The following is a 24,552-nucleotide window of genomic DNA, read 5'->3' on the forward strand; positions in this document are numbered from 1 at the left end:
TATTAGATTTCTGTTAACGGCAAGCCCCATCTCCAGGTCTGGAGGTGTATGGGCAAGAGCAGGGGTCAGGAACCTATGGCTCGCGAGCCAGATGTGGCTCTTTTGATGATTGCATCTGGCTCACAGATAAAACTATTCTTTCTTTTTTAATCCATCCATCGATTTTTCACTGCTTGTGTCCTATTCAGGGCTGCAGTTGCAGGAGCAATTTTAATTGGATGATACTGGCCAACTACGTAGGCCGTTGCTGCGGAAACAGGTAAACGCCTTCTTTTGAATTAGCCCGCTCGGTCATTAGCTCAAAGCTAACCTTTCCACAAAGCAGTTGGTGAAAAGAAAAAAAAATAGATGATGAGTATGATACACTTCAGGACGAATGGGCCGAAGGATTCACGTTCGTGGAAAGAACATGTTCTGCGGTGTGTCTAATTTGCAATGACAAAATATCATCGATGAAACGGTCGAATGTAAAGCGGCACTTTGATGCGCCATGCTACATTCCTCCTCAGAAATGGAGCTACGATCAGTCACCTCCTCTACATGGATGACATAAGACATAAGAGCAAAAGGGACATAGACTCCCTGATCCACACAACCAGGATCTACAGCAGCGACATCGGGATGTCATTCGACCTTGAGAAATGTTGTCGGATGGTGACTAAGAGAGGAAAGGTAGTCCTCACTGAAGGAGTCTCACTCCCCGAAGGAACAATAGCAGACATTGAGGACAGCTACAAGTACCTCAGTATACCACAAGCCAATGGCAACCTCGAACTGGCAACAAGGAAAGCGGCTACGGCCAAATACCTCCAGCGAGTGAGGCAAGTCCTAAGAAGCCAGCTCAATGGCAAGAATAAGACCCAGGCAATAAACAGCTATGCCCTGCCAGTGATCAGATACCCTGCAGGAATAATAAGGTGGCCAAAGGAAGAGATTCAGACCATGGACGTTTAGACCCGAAATCTCCAAACCATGCATGGAGGGTTCCATCCCAAATCCAGCACCCTGAGACTGTACGCAAGCCGAAAGCAAGGAGGCCGCGGGACTCCTGAGTGTAAGAGCCACTGTCCAGGAAGCTCCATGAATACATCAAGGAGAAGGCTCCAACGGATGACGTACTCCGAGAATGTCTCAGACAATGGGGAACAGAGGATGAGATGAGGCGCTGGAAGAGGGACCATCATGGGAGGACAAGCCTCTACACGGGATGTACCACCAGACCATAACTGAAGTGGCTGATCTCAAGAAGTGGCTAGAGAGGGCTGGCCTGAAGGACAGCACAGAGGCACTCATCCTGGCTGCTCAGGAGCAGGCCCTGAGCACCAGAGCCATTGAGACCCAGATATACCACACCAGACAAGACCTAAGGTGTAGGTTGTGCAAAGAGGCTGCTGAGACGATCCAACACATAACTGCAGGGTGTAAGATGCTGGCAGGGAAAGCCTACATGGAATGTCATAACCAGGTGGCTGGCATAGTCTAGTCCAGATCCAGACTGACAAGATGGTAATGGCGAACCAACCAGATATCGTAATCATGGATAAAGGGCAGAGGAAAGCTGTTGTAGTGGATGTAGCGGTCCAAAGTGATGGAAACATCAGAAAGAAGGAACACGAGAAACTCGAGAAATACCAAGGGCTCAGAGAGGAGCTGGAGAGAACCCGGAAGGTAAAGGTGACAGTTGTGGCTGTGGTGGTCGGAGCACTCGGAGCAGTGACCCCCAAACTAGATGAGTGGTTGCAACAGATCCCGGGAACAACATCGGACATCTCAGTCCAGAAATGTGCATTGCTGGGAACAGCAAGGATACTGCGCATCACCTTGCCTTTTCGCTAAACAAGTAAGCATTTGGGACTGAGAACATTATTTGTTGAAGCGTTGTCAGTAGAATTATTTTCCATTTTGCTTTATGTAAAACTTCATCTCAACACTACGGCTTCTCTGTTCCTTCATTTCTTGTGACAGAGTGCGTCACACAAATTTTCAATGGGAGACAGATTTGGACTCTAGTACTCGCACTCATATTGTTGTATCACATTCAGAATGTGGTTTAGTAGTACAGAATGTGGTCTTGCTGAAATAAGCCGGGGCATCCCTGAAAAAAACAAAACAAAAGACATTTCAAACAAAGTAAAGAAAGGGCAAGAGAGCGAGAGGGAGCGAGAGATGTTGTTCCGGTATATGCTGGACACCTCCAATTAGCTTGTGGGTAATGCCGCCATGTTTATCCATCATCACCAATATGTCAGGCTGGTCGGCTACCACTAGTTTCTCTGTCTGGAGCTGGAAGTCTGACATGATCTTGGCCTGGGTGTTCTCAAGCACCTTTGGAGGAGTCTGCCATCGACTTTGGGACTTCTAGTCCATATTTGGTACACTATTCGTGCTACGTGGTTATGCCGCACCATGTATGCCTTGCCCGCCAGTGTCTTTCACGTTATATGCTGCACTATACCGTCTGATGTGATACACCATGGCATGACTAGTACTGTCTTTCAGTCCAACCTTTTCCAGCCACTGTGATATTTTGTCACCTACTTCTTTCATTTGTCGGAGGTACATGCCATGCAGGGACTTGTCTTTCCATGACAGTCCATCTGGCTCCTTCTCCTTACTGGACTTCTATTGTATAAGGCAGGCATGTCCAGCTCCAGGCCTGGAGGGCAGTGTCCTGCCTGTTTCCCATCTGTCCTGGCTGCAACACAACTGATTCAAATGATCAGCTCATCAGCCAGCTCTGCAGCAACATAAGAACGAAGGTGATTATTTGAATCAGGTATGTTGCAGCCATGAGAGATGAAAAACAGACAGGAACGAGTTTGGACACCCCTGGTCTAAGGCATTCAAGAAGCAGGTCGTTCCTGGGGGCCATTATCTTGATGAACTTTTGGAGGCCTGTTTCTTCCTGGATAGTGCCCATGAAACTCACTAGTCCATAGCCCACTTCTGAACAGAGGTTTCCACCGCAAATCCAGCACGTTGAGGCTTTGTGGATAGCCTCAACGTGCTGGATTTGCGGTGGAAACCTCTGTTCAGTCTTGCCATTCAGCTGACTATTCAGGATCTGCCTCACCCTCCTTTGGTATTGGGCCATGGCCGCCCTTGCAGCTGCCTTCTCATGGTTGCTATTTGCCTGTGGAATTCCAAGTCTTTGTAGCTGTCCAGCTCATCTGTTATGCTGCTTTCATGTAGTTCAATCCTTTCATTTGTGATCTTTCCTTACCCACAGATTTAGTCCGAATGACAGGTCGATGCCTTGCTGTTTGTCCATATGAGGTGAATCAGGAAGTCCATGTCACCCCCTTTCTTGGCAGTATTTTTTTTTAATGCCGCCGCTCAGGGCTTCTGCAGCAGCGCATATCCTTGTTTGAGTTTCTTTTCGTCTTTTAATTTTATTTATTTATTCTTCCTATTTTGTTTTGTGTGTTTTTTGTAACCCAAACCTATGGGGGGAGATGGGCATCTTCATTTCTGCTCATCTCCATTAATTTCTTTTATTTTTATTTTATTACATTGACACGTGACCCCATTGTTTACAGTAGGGACCAGCTGTTAGCTTGGCGGGCTAACAGTGGGCTACTGGCCGGCGACAAACCAGACATTCCCCGCGAGGTGAAGAGGAGGAAATAGGGTGTGGGGCCGGGAAGGAGCGCCGCAAAAGGAGGAGAAGATATGTCCTCCAGTCTGTCATCATGGGGAATGTAAGAGCGCTCCCTAACAAGATGGATGAGATAGCGGTGCTAACCCGACATCAAAAGGAGTACTGCGAGGCTAGCCTGCTGCTGTCATGGCTAACAGCCATTACTCCAGACACACATGCCGAATTGGAAGGCTTTCAACTCGCATGTGCGGACAGGAACACAGGGAGTAGTAAGAGAAAAGGAGGGGGTACTGGCTGTGTTTGTGAATGACAGATGGTGTAATTCTGGGCAGATCACTATCAAAGAGGAACTCTGCAGTCGGCACATTGAGCTGCTAGCCATTAGACTCAGGCCGCACTTCCTTCCGAGGGAATTTACGCACATCATAGCTGTGACTGTTTACGTTTCCCCGTCGGCAGGGTCCCAGTACCCATTAACCGCGATAAGTGAGGGAACACTGTCATTTACATTTTGGTATAATCAGCAGCATTTATTTATTAAATGCACATGATGAATAATAGCAAATTGCATTTTTTTGTGAGTGTGGGCGTGGATGGTTGTTCGTCTCTGTGTGCCCTGCGATTGGCTGGCAACTGATTCAGGGTGTCCCCCGCCTACTGCCTGAAGACGGCTGGGATAGGCTCCAGCACCTCCCGCGACCCTAGTGAGGATCAAGCGGTTCAGAAAATGGATGGATGGATGCATTTTTTTGTCGAGAAACATTTTTCAGTGTGGAAATTTCAAAACAGAAACATAAATTTCAGTTTAAACTTTCTGAAATGGTTGTAATTGTTCCATGGAAGCGAAGATTTCTGATTCCGGAATTAGCTGCACTGGCTACCCAGCCAAAGCTTGTTGCTCGCTAACTGCTGTGGCATACGTTCACCGAGCTTGCCTCGCATACGTCCACCGAGCTTGACTCAACCTCCTACATTCACACGTGTGCCTCCAGCCGAGTGAAGCTCAGTGGGAGTGTTTCTGTGGTTCAGTTTTGGGGAAAATGTACACATCTATGGTTTTCAGTGTTGCTATTCCATGCGTTAAATTAGGAACAAATGCAAATTTTGACACGTAGAATGCAATGTGAAATGATTTATTTCGAGCCTTCACCAGTAATAAATCATATGCAATACTGGCCGCATGAAGAATGGTGGGATTATTTTGCATTATTCGCATTAGAAATTTATGATTCATAGCCAGGGCTTTTGATGCGTATTTCCCCCCAAAACAATATTGACAGACAAAATGGCCCTAGACCAGTGTGTTGGGAAATCTGTCCTGCCCATTTCAACTCACCATTGACCATGTGACAAAAGAATGCTGTGCACCCTGCTTTTCTAAATGGAAAGAAAACAGCAGAAGGCTGATCTGCACTTACCTCAGAATATCATGGAGACCACTAGGATTGCGGTAAAACTGGTTTGGGAATTCCTGTGAAAAAAAACGCATGGCTAAATAAATGGTGTACAACAAAAATCCATAACACTGACAATCAAAACAATCAACAGCATATTTCTAAATGCACCCATAATTAGAGATCGAGGTTTTTGGGGCCACATATCTGCAAAAAGCAGAGACATAATAGTGTTGTCACCAAACTGGAGCCTCTCAACACTTTGTCTGTGCCGAAAAATTTGATGACCAGAATATGTGACAAAGAGTAGCCTTGGCGGAGTTCAACCCTCATTGGAAATAAATCTGACCGACTGCCGGTAATGTGGACCAAACTTGGACACTGGACGGAGAGGGGCCGAACAGCTCATGCCAGAGTGTCCAGCACGTATGCTTCCTGAGTAACCGATAGGGACCTGGTCCAACAATGCACATGTAAACTGGTTGGGCAGATTCTATCTGTGACTGGAGCCAGACCGTTATCTTGCTGTGACATTTCTGTTGCACACACACGCACGCACACGCACACACGCGCACACACGCGCACGCACACACGCGCACGCACACGCACACGCGCACACACACACACACACACACACACACACACACACACACACACACACACACACACACACACATACGTGTTTTGGTGCATTTTCAGGACGTCCGTTTGTTCACCCGACATATGGGTACATGCCTTTCCCGTGGTCCTACAGGCTCCAAAAAAATATGGTAACCATGAAAAAAAATCAGGAAGTCAGCCATCTACTCAGATTTTGGCTAGGACGTAATTTTTTTTTGATTTATGACAAAACTACTACATATGAGGACATTGACAGGTTTTTGTGTATTATGGAGACAGTCACCTCAAACACACTACCATTTCATGTTTTTGTGAATTTTGAGCCCCCTGGATACACATCATTTTCAAGTATATATGACTTATGAAGACCAGCTAAGAGTAAAGTGTGTATTTTTAAATTGACTCATGTTACATACCAACAGTATATGTTAGGCACATGTGTCCAATTGTCATGCTCAGGCATGGGGAGAACTCTACAAAGGAAGGATGCCCAGATTCAAACATTCAAATATCAATTGCTGAACTGTGAGGCGAATGTGCCAAACAGTCGTTATACCCGTCATCCCTCAAATATTCACATTAATAATACAAGATAGTAAAATAACCTGTGAAGAAGAAGAGACGGTTAAATATGTGGTCATTCCACTTTCTTATTTTTTAATTGCTGACAATATGAAATTATGAACACAGAAAACATGCCACCTCCTCTCCATGACACAAAGCACTGCAATAGATGAGGGTTGTTTGAACTGAAGAAGATTATGTCAAAATGTGAATACTGCGATGAAGAATTTTTAATGAATCTGGCCATATATTGTGCCATGTGTGTAGCAACTTCTTTAGCTACCGTTAGACAAAAGCAACTTTTCAAAAAGTATTGAAATTCTTGAAATAGGATGAATTCAAATGTTTTAGGGTTTTTCCAAAATATCACCTCAAACCTAATAAGCCTATCTTTTGTGAGAAGTTTGTATATCGTACGTACGTTTATATACAGCAGGAGTGTCCAAGGTCGGTCCTCAAGGGCCGCTGTCTTTTTGTTTTCCAGCTCTCCCAGGATGTTCTAATGCTGCATCAGAGCTGACTGATGAACTGATCATCTGAAACAGGTGTGATGCAGCCGGGAGAGCTGGAAAACAGGCACGACAGTGGCTCTCCAGGCCCAGATCGGAACATGCCTGATATACAGTATAATTTACATGTTCATACATCTTCAAGGATTTTCCAAATTGCTCTTGAAGATCATGAAACAACAAACGTGAAACACAGTATCCAACAACAAATATGAAATCCATAATTGACCATCCCACCCTAAATGCACCATTGCTATTGCTTTAGTTAACTTGAACTGAAATGTACCCAGACGTGCTCGCATTTGAATGGACTAGCCATTCATTTCCCTTTTTAATGCAGTTATATCCTGTTGTGGATGTAGTTTTTGATGGACACCCAGCCTCTGTCGTTCAGAGCTGCTGGCTCTGCGTGGAGACAGGACTCACAGCTCGTTTTACCTGAAACTTTATGGCTTGTTACGAAATCAAACATATGTCGCTCAACAGCCTTCACTTCATAATCTGTCCACGTGCGTCTCTTATTCCCACCTGTAAAAGAAGGCATTATTTATTAAAAATGGAAAAATAAAATAATCAAAATAAGATATTCCAGGAAATAATGAGAATTTTGAAAATTTGAGAATTTTGAGAATTTATCTCTCATTCCATTCATGGTCTCCAGAGGGTTCAGTCAGGTCACTTGGTGTCTGGAACATAACATTACGGTGTCAAAATATTCAGCATTCTTCATTCTGACCAGTTAAGAAATGAATAAACATTAATTATCATTGAACATTGCTCACGGGAGAGTTTGGGATGAATATACCACACTATAGAAAGTTAACACTGTTCAGTTCTGTGGAACAGCAATATGGGGACATTCGAACACAGGCTCTCCAGAGTTAGGTTAAGACAAAAGTCATGTCACCTGAAACACACTCAGGTTTTTCAGGTCTGAAGAAATATGAGGACATGACGACTGAAATCATGGAGAGTCCATGTTTCTGATTTATAACTTCTCCTGTGTTTGTCAAAGAAAGCTGAAAACTCAAACCTAGTATATAATGATAAGACGTAGTAACCTGTTGTAAGGAAGAAGTGGATCTTCCACTCCTTTCTTGATCTTCAAAAGGTTTCATCAGGATCGGAACACTTGGTGTCTGCAACATAGCAACAGTGCAGTGTCAGAAATATTCAAATTTATTCATCCTGATTAGTTAATAAATGAATAAACATTGTTATTCATTGAACATCGCTCACAGGAGGGTTTGGGATTAATATAAGACACTATAGAAAGTTAACACTGTTCAGCTCTGTGTAACAGCAATATGGGGACATTCGAACACAGGCTCTCCAGAGTTAAGTCCAGACAAAAATCATATCACCTGAAACACACTCCGGTTTTTCAGGTCTAAAGAAATATGAGGACATGACGACTGAAATCATGGAGAGTCCATGTTTCTGATTTATAACTTCTTCTGTGTTTGTCAAAGAAAGCTGAAAACTCAAACCTAGTATATCATGACAAGAAGTAGTAACCTGTTGTAAGGATGAAGTGTATCTATCATTCCATTCATGGTCTCCAGAGGGTTCAGTCAGGTCACTCGGTGTCTGCAACATAACATTACGGTGTCAAAATATTCAGCATTCTTCATTTTGACCAGTTAAGAAATGAATAAATATTAATTATCATTGAACATTGCTCACGGGAGAGTTCGGGATGAATATACCACACTATAGAAAGTTAACACTGTTCAGTTCTGTGGAACAGCAATATGGGGACATTCGAACACAGGCTCTCCAGAGGTAGGTTAAGACAAAAGTCATGTCACCTGAAACACACTCAGGTTTTTCAGGTCTGAAGAAATATGAGGACATGACGACTGAAATTATGGAGAGTCTATGTTTCTGACTTATAACTTCTCCTGTGTTTGTCAAAGAAAGCTGAAAACTCAAACCTAGTATATCATGATAAGAAGTAGTAACCTGTTGTAAGAATGAAGTGGATCTCTCATTCCATTCATGGTCTCCAGAGGGTTCAGTCAGGTCACTTGGTGTCTGGAACATAACATTACGGTGTCAAAATATTCAGCATTCTTCATTCTGACCAGTTAAGAAATGAATAAACATTTATTATCATTGAACATTGCTCACGGGAGAGTTTGGGATGAATATACCACACTATAGAAAGTTAACACTGTTCAGTTCTGTGGAACAGCAATATGGGGACATTCGAACACAGGCTCTCCAGAGTTAGGTTAAGACAAAAGTCATGTCACCTGAAACACACTCAGGTTGTTCAGGTCTGAAGAAATATGAGGACATGACGACTGAAATTATGGAGAGTCTATGTTTCTGACTTATAACTTCTCCTGTGTTTGTCAAAGAAAGCTGAAAACTCAAACCTAGTATATCATGACAAGAAGTAGTAACCTGTTGTAAGGATGAAGTGGATCTCTCACTCCATTCATGGTCTCCAGAGGGTTCAGTCAGGTCACTTGGTGTCTGCAACATAACATTACGGTGTCAAAATATTCAGCATTCTTCATTCTGACCAGTTAAGAAATGAATAAATATTAATTATCATTGAACATTGCTCACGGGAGAGTTTGGGATGAATATACCACACTATAGAAAGTTAACACTGTTCAGTTCTGTGGAACAGCAATATGGGGACATTCGAACACAGGCTCTCCAGAGTTAGGTTAAGACAAAAGTCATGTCACCTGAAACACACTCAGGTTTTTCAGGTCTGAAGAAATATGAGGACATGACGACTGAAATTATAGAGAGTCTATGTTTCTGACTTATAACTTCTCCTGTGTTTGTCAAAGAAAGCTGAAAACTCAAACCTAGTATATCATGATAAGAAGTAGTAACCTGTTGTAAGAATGAAGTGGATCTCTCACTCCATTCATGGTCTCCAGAGGGTTCAGTCAGGTCACTTGGTGTCTGCAACATAACATTACGGTGTCAAAATATTCAGCATTCTTCATTCTGACCAGTTAAGAAATGAATAAATATTAATTATCATTGAACATTGCTCACGGGAGAGTTTGGGATGAATATACCACACTATAGAAAGTTAACACTGTTCAGTTCTGTGGAACAGCAATATGGGGACATTCGAACACAGGCTCTCCAGAGTTAGGTTAAGACAAAAGTCATGTCACCTGAAACACACTCAGGTTTTTCAGGTCTCAAGAAATATGAGGACATGACGACTGAAATCATGGAGAGTCCATGTTTCTGATTTATAACTTCTCCTGTGTTTGTCAAAGAAAGCTGAAAACTCAAACCTAGTATATCATGATAAGAAGTAGTAACCTGTTGTGAGGATGAAGTGGATCTCTCACTCCATTCTTGTTCTCCAGAGGGTTCAGTCAGGTCACTTGGTGTCTGCAACATAACATTACGGTGTCAAAATACTCAGCATTTTTCATTTTGACCAGTTAAGAAATGAATAAACATTAATTATCATTGAACATTGCTCACGGGAGAGTTTGGGATGAATATACCACACTATAGAAAGTTAACACTGTTCAGTTCTGTGGAACAGCAATATGGGGACATTCGAACACAGGCTCTCCAGAGTTAGGTTAAGACAAAAGTCATGTCACCTGAAACACACTCAGGTTTTTCAGGTCTGAAGAAATATGAGGACATGACGACTGAAATCATGGAGAGTCCATGTTTCTGATTTATAACTTCTCCTGTGTTTGTCAAAGAAAGCTGAAAACTCAAACCTAGTATATAATGATAAGACGTAGTAACCTGTTGTAAGGAAGAAGTGGATCTTCCACTCCTTTCTTGATCTTCAAAAGGTTTCATCAGGATCGGAACACTTGGTGTCTGCAACATAGCAACAGTGCAGTGTCAGAAATATTCAAATTTATTCATCCTGATTAGTTAATAAATGAATAAACATTGTTATTCATTGAACATCGCTCACAGGAGGGTTTGGGATTAATATAAGACACTATAGAAAGTTAACACTGTTCAGCTCTGTGGAACAGCAATATGGGGACATTCGAACACAGGCTCTCCAGAGTTAAGTCCCGACAAAAATCATATCACCTGAAACACACTCCGGTTTTTCAGGTCTAAAGAAATATGAGGACATGACGACTGAAATCATGGAGAGTCCATGTTTCTGATTTATAACTTCTTCTGTGTTTGTCAAAGAAAGCTGAAAACTCAAACCTAGTATATCATGACAAGAAGTAGTAACCTGTTGTAAGGATGAAGTGTATCTATCATTCCATTCATGGTCTCCAGAGGGTTCAGTCAGGTCACTTGGTGTCTGCAACATAACATTACGGTGTCAAAATATTCAGCATTCTTCATTTTGACCAGTTAAGAAATGAATAAATATTAATTATCATTGAACATTGCTCACGGGAGAGTTTGGGAATTAATATACCACACTATAGAAAGTTAACACTGTTCAGTTCTGTGGAACAGCAATATGGGGACATTCGAACACAGGCTCTCCAGAGTTAGGTTAAGACAAAAGTCATGTCACCTGAAACACACTCAGGTTTTTCAGGTCTGAAGAAATATGAGGACATGACGACTGAAATTATGGAGAGTCTATGTTTCTGACTTATAACTTCTCCTGTGTTTGTCAAAGAAAGCTGAAAACTCAAACCTAGTATATCATGACAAGAAGTAGTAACCTGTTGTAAGGATGAAGTGTATCTATCATTCCATTCATGGTCTCCAGAGGGTTCAGTCAGGTCACTTGGTGTCTGCAACATAACATTACGGTGTCAAAATATTCAGCATTCTTCATTTTGACCAGTTAAGAAATGAATAAATATTAATTATCATTGAACATTGCTCACGGGAGAGTTTGGGATGAATATACCACACTATAGAAAGTTAACACTGTTCAGTTCTGTGGAACAGCAATATGGGGACATTCGAACACAGGCTCTCCAGAGTTAGGTTAAGACAAAAGTCATGTCACCTGAAACACACTCAGGTTTTTCAGGTCTCAAGAAATATGAGGACATGACGACTGAAATCATGGAGAGTCCATGTTTCTGATTTATAACTTCTCCTGTGTTTGTCAAAGAAAGCTGAAAACTCAAACCTAGTATATCATGATAAGAAGTAGTAACCTGTTGTAAGGATGAAGTGGATCTCTCACTCCATTCTTGTTCTCCAGAGGGTTCAGTCAGGTCACTTGGTGTCTGCAACATAACATTACGGTGTCAAAATACTCAGCATTTTTCATTTTGACCAGTTAAGAAATGAATAAATATTAATTATCATTGAACATTGCTCACGGGAGAGTTTGGGATGAATATACCACACTATAGAAAGTTAACACTGTTCAGTTCTGTGGTACAGCAATATGGGGACATTCGAACACAGGCTCTCCAGATGTTAGGTTAAGGCAAAAGTCATGTCACCTGAAACACACTCGGGTTTTTCAGGTCTAAAGAAATATGAGGACATGACGACTGAAATCCTGGAGAGTCCATGTTTCTGATTTATAACTTCTCCTGTGTTTGTCAAAGAACATTGAAAATTCAAACCTAGTATATCATGATAAGAAGTAGTAACCTGTTGTAAGGATGAAGTGGATCTCTCACTCCATTCTTGGTTTCCAGAGGGTTCAGTCAGGTACCTGTCACTTGATGTCTGCAACATAACAACATTACGGTGTCAAAAGTTTCAGCATTCTTCATTCTGACCAGTTAAGAAATGAATACATGTTAATTATCATTGAACATTGCTCACGGGAGAGTTTGGGATGAATATACCACACTATAGAAAGTTAACACTGTTCAGTTCTGTGGAACAGCAATATGGGGACATTCGAACACAGGCTCTCCAGAGTTAGGTTAAGACAAAAGTCATGTCACCTGAAACACACTCAGGTTTTTCAGGTCTGAAGAAATATGAGGACATGACGACTGAAATCATGGAGAGTCTATGTTTCTGACTTATAACTTCTCCTGTGTTTGTCAAAGAAAGCTGAAAACTCAAACCTAGTATATCATGATAAGAAGTAGTAACCTGTTGTAAGAATGAAGTGTATCTATCATTCCATTCATGGTCTCCAGAGGGTTCAGTCAGGTCACTCGGTGTCTGCAACATAACATTACGGTGTCAAAATATTCAGCATTCTTCATTTTGACCAGTTAAGAAATGAATAAATATTCATTATCATTGAACATTGCTCACGGGAGAGTTCGGGATGAATATACCACACTATAGAAAGTTAACACTGTTCAGTTCTGTGGAACAGCAATATGGGGACATTCGAACACAGGCTCTCCAGAGTTAGGTTAAGACAAAAGTCATGTCACCTGAAACACACTCAGGTTTTTCAGATCTGAAGAAATATGAGGACATGACGACTGAAATTATGGAGAGTCTATGTTTCTGACTTATAACTTCTCCTGTGTTTGTCAAAGAAAGCTGAAAACTCAAACCTAGTATATCATGACAAGAAGTAGTAACCTGTTGTAAGGATGAAGTGTATCTATCATTCCATTCATGGTCTCCAGAGGGTTCAGTCAGGTCACTCGGTGTCTGCAACATAACATTACGGTGTCAAAATATTCAGCATTCTTCATTTTGACCAGTTAAGAAATGAATAAATATTAATTATCATTGGACATTGCTCACGGGAGAGTTCGGGATGAATATACCACACTATAGAAAGTTAACACTGTTCAGTTCTGTGGAACAGCAATATGGGGACATTCGAACACAGGCTCTCCAGAGTTAGGTTAAGACAAAAGTCATGTCACCTGAAACACACTCAGGTTTTTCAGGTCTGAAGAAATATGAGGACATGACGACTGAAATTATGGAGAGTCTATGTTTCTGACTTATAACTTCTCCTGTGTTTGTCAAAGAAAGCTGAAAACTCAAACCTAGTATATCATGATAAGAAGTAGTAACCTGTTGTAAGGATGAAGTGGATCTCTCACTCCCTTCTTGGTCTCCAGAAGGTTCAGTCAAGATCCCGTCACTTGGTGTCTGCAACATAACACCATTACGGTGCCATTACGGGACATTCGAACACAGGCTCTCCAGTGTTAGGTCCAGACAAAAGTCATTTCCCCTGATCACACTCAGGTTTTTCAGCAACATTACAGTATCAGAAATATTCTAAAAAGTATTCTACAGTAACTGGGAAGTATGAGGGCATGACTGAAATTATGAAAATCAACATTATAGCAACCATAGAGTGTCAGAAATATGTCGTAGTTACATGACTTTTGAATAAATTAAACTTCATACACAGCACAAGCCGGCTCTTTATGGTAGTTACCACTGTACAGCTCTTATAGCTAACAATTTCAGGACAACAGACATGACTGAGTTCAAATAATAAAGACAACACCCGAAACATACTCTTTCAGACTAAAACAATGTAATGACTGAAAAATAATTCCGGTGACCATTCGTTGTTTTCAACTAAGTAGAGACTTTTAATGGGCAGTACAAATTGCTGATAAAAATGTGGATTTGTCAAACAGCTACCACAGCCTTCTTCAATCAGGTGAAATAAGCATTATGAAGGAAGTTTAAAGGCATCTAATTTTCCTCGACTATTACGGATGTATGCGTTTTTATGAATTGTGATATTTGGTGAAGCACAATATTTTAACAGAAGCCGAATAATTTCTATTTCTATTTTTTCATTCCAAGATATTCCTAGTTCTACATGGCAATACAATATTCTCAATAATTGAATGATAATGGCTGCTAAACATTTTCTTCAAAAGTACTTCAATTATTTTTGCTCCAATATGATCAATGGCATAAAAAATATGCTGTTTACTGTGACAGTTTTGGGGTAAATACAATGTACGAATAAAATCTGTCACTGTGACAGGCTTTGGTTGCAGCTCTTGTCATATGCTTGCGGTAGCCATAAGAATTAGATAGCAGGTAGATTGATAGCATACCTTTATAATCATTGATCCACTGGGCTTTCAAACAAGGCTTGTTGACTCCAGATAAAAGGAGCAGCCTCAGATTCAGGGCTCAGTCTGGTTCTTCTTTGTGACATTATCACCACCAGTAAACATCTACAATGGAAAGTGAGAAGAAGTCAGCCAGACAAGCAAGCACAATATTATGGCAGCACTTATTTTGGCTCAAAAAGTACTGAGCCAAAGGAATATTATTTTCTTCCTCAAAAATACAAAAATTCATTTCATCAAACATTTGCTGGTCAGACTAATAGATTCGGGCAAACCATTTGTCAGGCAGATAACAATGTAAAATTAAAATAGAGTAACACAATATTGTCTTGACCAAATGTACCAACAAAGCTGAATTCTGCTATAATTTCATTGCAAACGTTTGTTTGTTTTTTTCATTGAAACGGTGTACAATTGAATCAGCACAAGAATAAACAGTGTAAATACACCGGGCTTAGCGTAAATGCTAGAAGTGCCTGGCCCACTTTCATTAGGCTACCTGTACTAACTAATTTAAATTAACTGCAATCGAATAAAACAAATACTGCACTGAAATAAACATATGGTACCAAAACCAAGTTCCACAGACTGTGTTGTTAAAGATTTAGAAAAGTTTTCCAGAACCTTGCCTGCAGGACATGTCCACATTACTTTTACTGGAAGCTTATTAGCATGCTAACGATCGAGCTAGCTAGCTAGCTAGCTGTCTTATTGAATGATATTACCTTTGGTGGGCACTGTTAAACACGGTTATATTGAACAACTTCTATGTTACGGTAAGATAAATGAAAAGGAATTGCTTACCCGATGGTCATCCACGCGTGGTCGTGTTTGAGAGTAGGATTGTCTGGCTGCTTCACATGTTGGATTTTGTGTGACTGCTAATTGATGTGACTTATCAGGACGAGGGCGGGGAAAATGTGTGAGTCAGTCCGAAAAAGATGACATTTGAGGTCCTGCACAATGACGTCACTGAAAGTGTGTTAAAAGTGTGTTAAGTACCGAAGTTGGCCACTAGTTTTCCAAATGAAAAGTGAGTCGAAAGTTAAACACACTTAAACACACAATTTCTGAAAATTGTGCTCTTTCAGGACATCACTTATTTTTGGTGTGGGAGTATCCTCGTGAGCTCTAGAGTAGTGTAGACTGCGTGGAAATATGAGGACGCGAAAAATGTCCTCATTTTTCCACAGGTCCTCATTGTGAAGGTGTGTTATCATAAAATTGTCCTGAGATGTCATGAATACAAACGCACACACACACACACACACACACACACACACACACACACACACACACACACACACACACACACACACACACACACACATACGTGTTTTGGTGCATTTTCAGGACGTCCGTTTGTTCACCCGACATATGGGTACATGCCTTTCCCGTGGTCCTACAGGCTCCAAAAAAATATGGTAACCATGAAAAAAAATCAGGAAGACAGCCATCTACTCAGATTTTGGCTAGGACGTAATTTTTTTTTGATTTATGACAAAACTACTACATATGAGGACATTGACAGGTTTTTGTGTATTATGGAGACAGTCACCTCAAACACACTACCATTTCATGTTTTTGTGAATTTTGAGCCCCCTAGATACACATCATTTTCAAGTATATATGACTTATGAAGACCAGCTAAGAGTAAAGTGTGTATTTTTAAATTGACTCATGTTACATACCAACAGTATATGTTAGGCACATGTGTCCAATTGTCATGCTCGGGCATGGGAAGAACTCTACAAAGGAAGGAAGCCCAGATTCAAACATTCAAATACCAATTGCTGAACTGTGAGGCGAATGTGCCAAACAGTCGTTACACCCGTCATCCCTCAAATATTCACATTAATAATACAAGATAGTAAAATAAGCTGTGAAGAAGAAGAGACGGTTAAATATGTGGTCAGTCCACTTTCTTATTTTTTAATTGCTGACAAATATGAAATTATGAACACAGAAAACATGCCACCTCCTCTCCATGACACAAAGCACTGCAATAGATGAGGGTTGTTTGAACTGAAGAAGATTGTCAAAATGTGAATACTGCGATGAAGAATTTTTAATGAATCTGGCGATATATTGTGCCATGTGTGTAGAAACTTCTTTAGCTACCGTTAGACAAAAGCAACTTTTCAAAAAGTATTGAAATTCTTGAAATAGGATGCATTCAAATGTTTTAGGGTTTTTCCGAAATATCACCTCAAACCTAATAAGCCTATCTTTTGTGAGAAGTTTGTATATCGTACGTACGTTTATATACAGCAGGGGTGTCCAAGGTCGGTCCTCAAGGGCCGCTGTCTTTTTGTTTTCCAGCTCTCCCAGGATGTTCTAGTGCTGCATCAGAGCTGACTGATGAACTGATCATCTGAAACAGGTGTGATGCAGCCGGGAGAGCTGGAAAACAGGCACGACAGTGGCCCTCCAGGCCCAGATCGGGACATGCCTGATATACAGTACAATTTACATGTTCATACATCTTCAAGGATTTTCCAAATTGCTCTTGAAGATCATGAAACAACAAACGGGAAACACAGTATTAAACAACAAATATGAAATCCATAATTGACCATCCCACCCTAAATGCACCATTGCTATTGCTTTAGTTAACTTGAACTGAAATGTACCCAGACGTGCTCGCATTTAAATGGACTAGCCATTCATTTCCCTTTTTAATGCAGTTATATCCTGTTGTGGATGTAGTTTTTGATGGACACCCAGCCTCTGTCTTTCAGAGCTGCTGGCTCTGCGTGGAGACAGGACTCCCAGCTCGTTTTACCTGAAACTTTATGGCTTGTTATGAAATCAAACATATGTCGCTCAACAGCCTTCACTTCATCATCTGTCCACGTGCGTCTCTTATTCCCACCTGTAAAAGAAGGCATTATTTATTAAAAATGGAAAAATAAAATAATCAAAATAAGATATTCCAGGAAATAATGAGAATTTTGAAAATTTGAGAATTTTGAGAATTTATCTCTCATTCCATTCATGGTCTCCAGAGGGTTCAGTCAGGTCACTTGGTGTCTGGAACATAACATTACGGTGTCAAAATATTCAGCATTCTTCATTCTGACCAGTTAGGAAATGAATAAACATTAATTATCATTGAACATTGCTCACGGGAGAGTTTGGGATGAATATACCACACTATAGAAAGTTAACACTGTTCAGTTCTGTGGAACAGCAATATGAGGACATTCGAACACAGGCTCTCCAGAGTTAGGTTAAGACAAAAGTCATGTCACCTGAAACACACTCAGGTTTTTCAGGTCTAAAGAAATATGAGGACATGACGACTGAAATCATGGAGAGTCCATGTTTCTGATTTATAACTTCTCCTGTGTTTGTCAAAGAAAGCTGAAAACTCAAACCTAGTATATCATGATAAGAAGTAGTAACCTGTTGTAAGGATGAAGTGGATCTCTCACTCCATTCATGGTCTCCAGAGGGTTCAGTCAGGTCACTTGGTGTCTGCAACATAACATTACGGTGTCAAAATATTCAGCATTCTTCATTCTGACCAGTTAAGAAATGAATAAACATTAATTATCATTGAACATTGCTCACGGGAGAGTTTGGGATGAATATACCACACTATAGAAAGTTAACACTGTTCAGTTCTGTGGAACAGCAATATGGGGACATTCGAACAGAGGCTCTCCAGAGTTAGGTTAAGGCAAAAGTCATGTCACCTGAAACACACTCAGGTTTTTCAGGTCTAAAGAAATATGAGGACATGACGACTGAAATCATGGAGAGTCTATGTTTGTGATTTATAACTTCTCCTGTGTTTGTCAAAGAAAGCTGAAAACTCAAACCTAGTATATCATGATAAGAAGTAGTAACCTGTTGTAAGGATGAAGTGGATCTCTCACGCCATTCTTGGTCTCCAGAGGGTTCAGTCAGGTACCTTTCACTTGGTGTCTGCAACATAACAACATTACGGTGTCAAAATATTCAGCATTCTTCATTCTGACCAGTTAAGAAATGAAAAAAACATTATTTCTCATTGAACATTGCTCACAGGAGAATTTGGGAATAATGTACCACACTATAGAAAGTTAACACTGTTCAGCTCTGAGTAACAGCAATATGGGGACATTCGAACACAGGCTCTCCAGAGTTAAGTTAAGACAAAAGTCATGTCACCTGAAACACACTCAGGTTTTTCAGGTCTAAAGAAATATGAGGACATGACGACTGAGATCATGGAGAGTCCATGTTTCTGATTTATAACTTCTCCTTGGTTTGTCAAAGAAAGCTGAAAACTCAAACCTAGTATATCATGATAAGAAGTAGTAACCTGTTGTAAGAATGAAGTGGATCTATCACTCCATTCATGGTCTCCAGAGGGTTCAGTCAGGTCACTTGGTGTCTGCAACATAACATTACGGTGTCAAAATATTCAGCATTCTTCATTCTGACCAGTTAAGAAATGAATAAATATTATTTCTCATTGAACATTGCTCACAGGAGAATTTGGGAATAATGTACCACACTATAGAAAGTTAACACTGTTCAGCTCTGAGTAACAGCAATATGGGGACATTCGAACACAGGCTCTCCAGAGTTAAGACAAAAGTCATGTCACCTGAAACACACTCAGGTTTTTCAGGTCTAAAGAAATATGAGGACATGACGACTGAAATCATGGAGAGTCCATGTTTCTGATTTATAACTTCTCCTGTGTTTGTCAAAGAAAGCTGAAAACTCAAACCTAGTATATCATGATAAGAAGTAGTAACCTGTTGTAAGAATGAAGTGGATCTCTCACTCCATTCATGGTCTCCAGAGGGTTCAGTCAGGTCACTTGGTGTCTGCAACATAACATTACGGTGTCAAAATATTCAGCATTCTTCATTCTGACCAGTTAAGAAATGAATAAACATTAATTATCATTGAACATTGCTCACGGGAGAGTTTGGGATGAATATACCACACTATAGAAAGTTAACACTGTTCAGTTCTGTGGAACAGCAATATGGGGACATTCGAACACAGGCTCTCCAGAGTTAGGTTAAGGCAAAAGTCATGTCACCTGAAACACACTCAGGTTTTTCAGGTCTAAAGAAATATGAGGACATGACGACTGAAATCATGGAGAGTCCATGTTTCTGATTTATAACTTCTCCTGTGTTTGTCAAAGAACATTGAAAATTCAAACCTAGTATATCATGATAAGAAGTAGTAACCTGTTGTAAGGATGAAGTGGATCTCTCACTCCATTCTTGGTTTCCAGAGGGTTCAGTCAGGTACCTGTCACTTGATGTCTGCAACATAACAACATTAGGGTGTCAAAAGTTTCAGCATTCTTCATTCTGACCAGTTAAGAAATGAATAAACATTATTTCTCATTGAACATTGCTCACAGGAGAGTTTGGGAGTAATGTACCACACTATAGAAAGTTAACACTGTTCTGCTCTGTGGAACAGCAATATGGGGACATTTGAACACAGGCTCTCCAGAGTTAGGTTAAGACAAAAGTCATGTCACCTGAAACACACTCAGGTTTTTCAGGTCTAAAGAAATATGAGGACATGACGACTGAAATCATGGAGAGTCCATGTTTCTGATTTATAACTTCTCCTGTGTTTGTCAAAGAAAGCTGAAAACTCAAACCTAGTATATCATGATAAGAAGTAGTAACCTGTTGTAAGAATGAAGTGGATCTCACTCCATTCATGGTCTCCAGAGGGTTCAGTCAGGTACCTTTCACTTGGTGTCTGCAACATAACAACATTACGGTGTCAAAATATTCAGCATTCTTCATTCTGACCAGTTAAGAAATGAAAAAAACATTATTTCTCATTGAACATTGCTCACAGGAGAATTTGGGAATAATGTACCACACTATAGAAAGTTAACACTGTTCAGCTCTGAGTAACAGCAATATGGGGACATTCGAACACAGGCTCTCCAGAGTTAAGTTAAGACAAAAGTCATGTCACCTAAAACACACTCAGGTTTTTCAGGTCTAAAGAAATATGAGGACATGACGACTGAAATCATGGAGAGTCCATGTTTCTGATTTATAACTTCTCCTTGGTTTGTCAAAGAAATCTGAAAACTCAAACCTAGTATATCATGATAAGAAGTAGTAACCTGTTGTAAGGATGAAGTGGATCTCTCACTCCATTCTTGGTTTCCAGAGGGTTCAGTCAGGTACCTGTCACTTGATGTCTGCAACATAACAACATTACGGTGTCAAAAGTTTCAGCATTCTTCATTCTGACCAGTTAAGAAATGAATAAATATTAATTATTATTGAACATTGCTCACAGGAGAATTTGGGAATAATGTACCACACTATAGAAAGTTAACACTGTTCAGCTCTGAGTAACAGCAATATGGGGACATTCGAACACAGGCTCTCCAGAGTTAAGACAAAAGTCATGTCACCTGAAACACACTCAGGTTTTTCAGGTCTAAAGAAATATGAGGACATGACGACTGAAATCATGGAGAGTCCATGTTTCTGATTTATAACTTCTCCTGTGTTTGTCAAAGAAAGCTGAAAACTCAAACCTAGTATATCATGATAAGAAGTAGTAACCTGTTGTAAGAATGAAGTGGATCTCTCACTCCATTCATGGTCTCCAGAGGGTTCAGTCAGGTCACTTGGTGTCTGCAACATAACATTACGGTGTCAAAATATTCAGCATTCTTCATTCTGACCAGTTAAGAAATGAATAAACATTAATTATCATTGAACATTGCTCACGGGAGAGTTTGGGATGAATATACCACACTATAGAAAGTTAACACTGTTCAGTTCTGTGGAACAGCAATATGGGGACATTCGAACACAGGCTCTCCAGAGTTAGGTTAAGGCAAAAGTCATGTCACCTGAAACACACTCAGGTTTTTCAGGTCTAAAGAAATATGAGGACATGACGACTGAAATCATGGAGAGTCCATGTTTCTGATTTATAACTTCTCCTTGGTTTGTCAAAGAAAGCTGAAAACTCAAACCTAGTATATCATGATAAGAAGTAGTAACCTGTTGTAAGGATGAAGTGGATCTCTCACTCCATTCTTGGTTTCCAGAGGGTTCAGTCAGGTACCTGTCACTTGATGTCTGCAACATAACAACATTACGGTGTCAAAAGTTTCAGCATTCTTCATTCTGACCAGTTAAGAAATGAATAAATATTAATTATTATTGAACATTGCTCACGGGAGGGTTTGGGATGAATATACCACACAATAGAAAGTTAACACTGTTCAGTTCTGTGGAACAGCAATATGGGGACATTCGAACACAGGCTCTCCAGAGTTAGGTTAAGACAAAAGTCATGTCACCTGAAACACACTCAGGTTTTTCAGGTCTAAAGAAATATGAGGACATGACGACTGAAATCATGGAGAGTCTATGTTTCTGATTTAGAACTTCTACTGTGTTTGTCAAAGAAAGCTGAAAACTCAAACCTAGTATATCATGATAAGAAGTAGTAACCTGTTGTAAGAATGAAGTGGATCTATCACTCCATTCATGGTCTCCAGAGGGTTCAGTCAGGTCACTTGGTGTCTGCAACATAACATTACGGTGTCAAAATATTCAGCATTCTTCATTCTGACCAGTTAAGAAATGAATAAACATTATTTCTCATTGAACATTGCTCACAGGAGAATTTGGGAATAATGTACCACACTATAGAAAGTTAACACTGTTCAGCTCCGAGTAACAGCAATATGGGGACATTCGAACACAGGCTCTCCAGAGTTAAGACAAAAGTCATGTCACCTGAAACACACTCAGGTTTTTCAGGTCTAAAGAAATATGAGGACATGACGACTGAAATCATGGAGAGTCTATGTTTGTGATTTATAACTTCTCCTGTGTTTGTCAAAGAAAGCTGAAAACTCAAACCTAGTATATCATGATAAGAAGTAGTAACCTGTTGTAAGGATGAAGTGGATCTCTCACTCCATTCTTGGTCTCCAGAGGGTTCAATCAGGTACCTTTCACTTGGTGTCTGCAACATAAATAAGATATTCCTAGTTCTACATGGCAATACAATATTCTCAATAATTGAATGATAATGGCTGCTAAACATTTTCTTCAAAAGTACTTCAATTATTTTTGCTCCAATATGATCAATGGCATAAAAAAACATGCTGTTTATTGTGACATTTTTGGGGTAAATACAATGTACGAATAAAATCTGTCACTGTGACAGGCTTTGGTTGCAGCTCTTGTCATGTGCTTGCGGTAGCCATAAGAATTAGATAGCAGGTAGATTGATAGCATACCTTTATAATCATTGATCCACTGGGCTTTCAAACAAGGCTTGTTGACTCCAGATAAAAGGAGCAGCCTCAGATTCAGGGCTCAGTCTGGTTCTTCTTTGTGAGATTATCACCACCAGTAAACATCTACAATGGAAAGTGAGAAGAAGTCAGCCAGACAAGCAAGCACAATATTATGGCAGCACTTATTTTGGCTCAGAAAGTACTGAGCCAAAGGAATATTATTTTCTTCCTCAAAAATACAAAAATTCAATTCATCAAACATTTGCTGGTCAGACTAATAGATTCGGGCAAACCATTTGTCAGGCAGATAACAATGTAAAATTAAAATAGAGTAACACAATATTGTCTTGACCAAATGTACCAACAAAGCTGAATTCTGCTATAATTTCATTGCAAACGTTTGTTTGTTTTTTCATTGAAACGGTGTACAATTGAATCAGCACAAGAATAAACAGTGTAAATACACCGGGCTTAGCGTAAATGCTAGAAGTGCCTGGCCCACTTTCATTAGGCTACCTGTACTAACTAATTTAAATTAACTGCAATCGAATAAAACAAATACTGCACTGAAATAAACATATGGCACCAAAACCAAGTTCCACAGACTGTGTTGTTAAATATTTAGAAAAGTTTTCCAGAACCTTGCCTGCAGGACATGTCCACATTACTTTTACTGGAAGCTTATTAGCATGCTAACGATCGAGCTAGCTAGCTAGCTAGCTGTCTTATTGAATGATATTACCTTTGGTGGGCACTGTTAAACGCGGTTATATTAAACAACTTCTATGTTACGGTAAGATAAACGAAAAGGAATTGCTTACCCGATGGTCATCCATGCGTGGTCGTGTTTGAGAGTAGGATTGTCTGGCTGCTTCACATGTTGGATTTTGTGTCACTGCTAATTGATGTGACTTATCAGGACGAGGGCGGGGAAAATGTGTGAGTCAGTCCGAAAAATATGACATTTGAGGTCCTGCACAATGACGTCACTGAAAGTGTGTTAAAAGTGTGTTAAGTACCGAAGTTGGCCACTAGTTTTCCAAATGAAAAGTGAGTCGAAAGTTAAACACACTTAAACACACAATTTCTGAAAATTGTGCTCTTTCAGGACATCACTTATTTTTGGTGTGGGAGTATCCTCGTGAGCTCTAGAGTAGTGTAGACTGCGTGGAAATATGAGGACGCGAAAAATGTCCTCATTTTTCCACAGGTCCTCATTGTGAAGGTGTGTTATCATAAAATTGTCCTGAGATGTCATGAATACAAACGCACACACACACACACACACACACACACACACACACACACACACACACACACACACACACACACACACACACACACACACACACACACACACACACACACACTATGGATTCATGGATGGATGCATGGATAGACGGACTGAAAATAATGTGAGGCAATGGCTGTTTTTGAAATGTCTGCGAAGGCAACACTATACACATTTTGATAGATGGCAAGATGGCTAGACAGACAGACAGACAGATGTAATTCGCACAAGTGGAAATTTGTTTTAATAGCTTCATAAAGTGCATTCCTAATTGTGTGGAGAGAGAGCCGTACCGATCACTGATCAACTATGTCCCATTGCATCACTCGTAGTACAAACGGTGGGAGGTGCGGAAATGAGAAGTGAAGTTGACCA

At 40.3% G+C, this 24,552-nt stretch overlaps 2 protein-coding genes across 9 annotated transcripts in view; both read right to left on the bottom strand.

Moving 5' to 3' along the window:
- Positions 1-24,552, bottom strand: part of rad17 (RAD17 checkpoint clamp loader component) — a 155,434-nt gene that overhangs the window by 110,931 nt on the left and 19,951 nt on the right. Inside the window, exon 6 of the mRNA XM_052068405.1 lies at positions 5,020-5,072. Coding sequence (XP_051924365.1) covers positions 5,020-5,072 — 53 coding nt within the window. The remainder of the gene's footprint in view (positions 1-5,019; positions 5,073-24,552) is intronic.
- LOC127602274 (polysialoglycoprotein-like) lies at positions 7,170-24,552 on the bottom strand. Of its 8 annotated transcripts, XM_052068327.1 has the most exons (12): positions 22,887-24,552; positions 22,532-22,609; positions 21,634-21,711; positions 20,736-20,813; positions 19,825-19,902; positions 18,479-18,556; positions 13,593-13,670; positions 12,243-12,320; positions 11,795-11,866; positions 10,900-10,971; positions 10,443-10,520; positions 7,170-7,375 (listed from the first exon to the last, which is right to left on the bottom strand). In XM_052068327.1, exons 1-12 carry the CDS (start codon positions 22,896-22,898, stop codon positions 7,322-7,324), a joined length of 834 nt encoding a protein of 277 aa, XP_051924287.1. In that variant the 5' UTR covers positions 22,899-24,552; the 3' UTR covers positions 7,170-7,321. The 8 variants fall into 8 exon arrangements, with proteins under 8 accessions (XP_051924287.1, XP_051924286.1, XP_051924289.1 ...); XM_052068326.1 differs by lacking the exons at positions 7,170-7,375; positions 10,443-10,520; positions 10,900-10,971; positions 13,593-13,670; positions 18,479-18,556 and adding exons at positions 7,928-8,279; positions 8,655-8,726; positions 18,936-19,007; XM_052068329.1 differs by lacking the exons at positions 7,170-7,375; positions 10,443-10,520; positions 10,900-10,971; ... (1 more) ...; positions 18,479-18,556; positions 19,825-19,902 and adding exons at positions 7,928-8,279; positions 8,655-8,726; positions 18,936-19,007.

This window comes from Hippocampus zosterae, chromosome 6 (genome assembly GCF_025434085.1).
Source record: "Hippocampus zosterae strain Florida chromosome 6, ASM2543408v3, whole genome shotgun sequence".
NCBI lineage: Eukaryota > Metazoa > Chordata > Actinopteri > Syngnathiformes > Syngnathidae > Hippocampus > Hippocampus zosterae.

Bases quoted from the DNA above. Each gene is read 5' to 3' on its own strand.
- LOC127602274 (XM_052068326.1), bottom strand. The intron at 21,712-22,531 runs GTTACTACTTCT...GTTATGTTGCAG, and splicing joins CCACTTCATCCTTACAACAG to ACATCAAGTGACAGGTACCT. The intron at 19,008-19,824 runs GTTACTACTTCT...GTTATGTTGCAG, and splicing joins CCACTTCATCCTTACAACAG to ACACCAAGTGACCTGACTGA.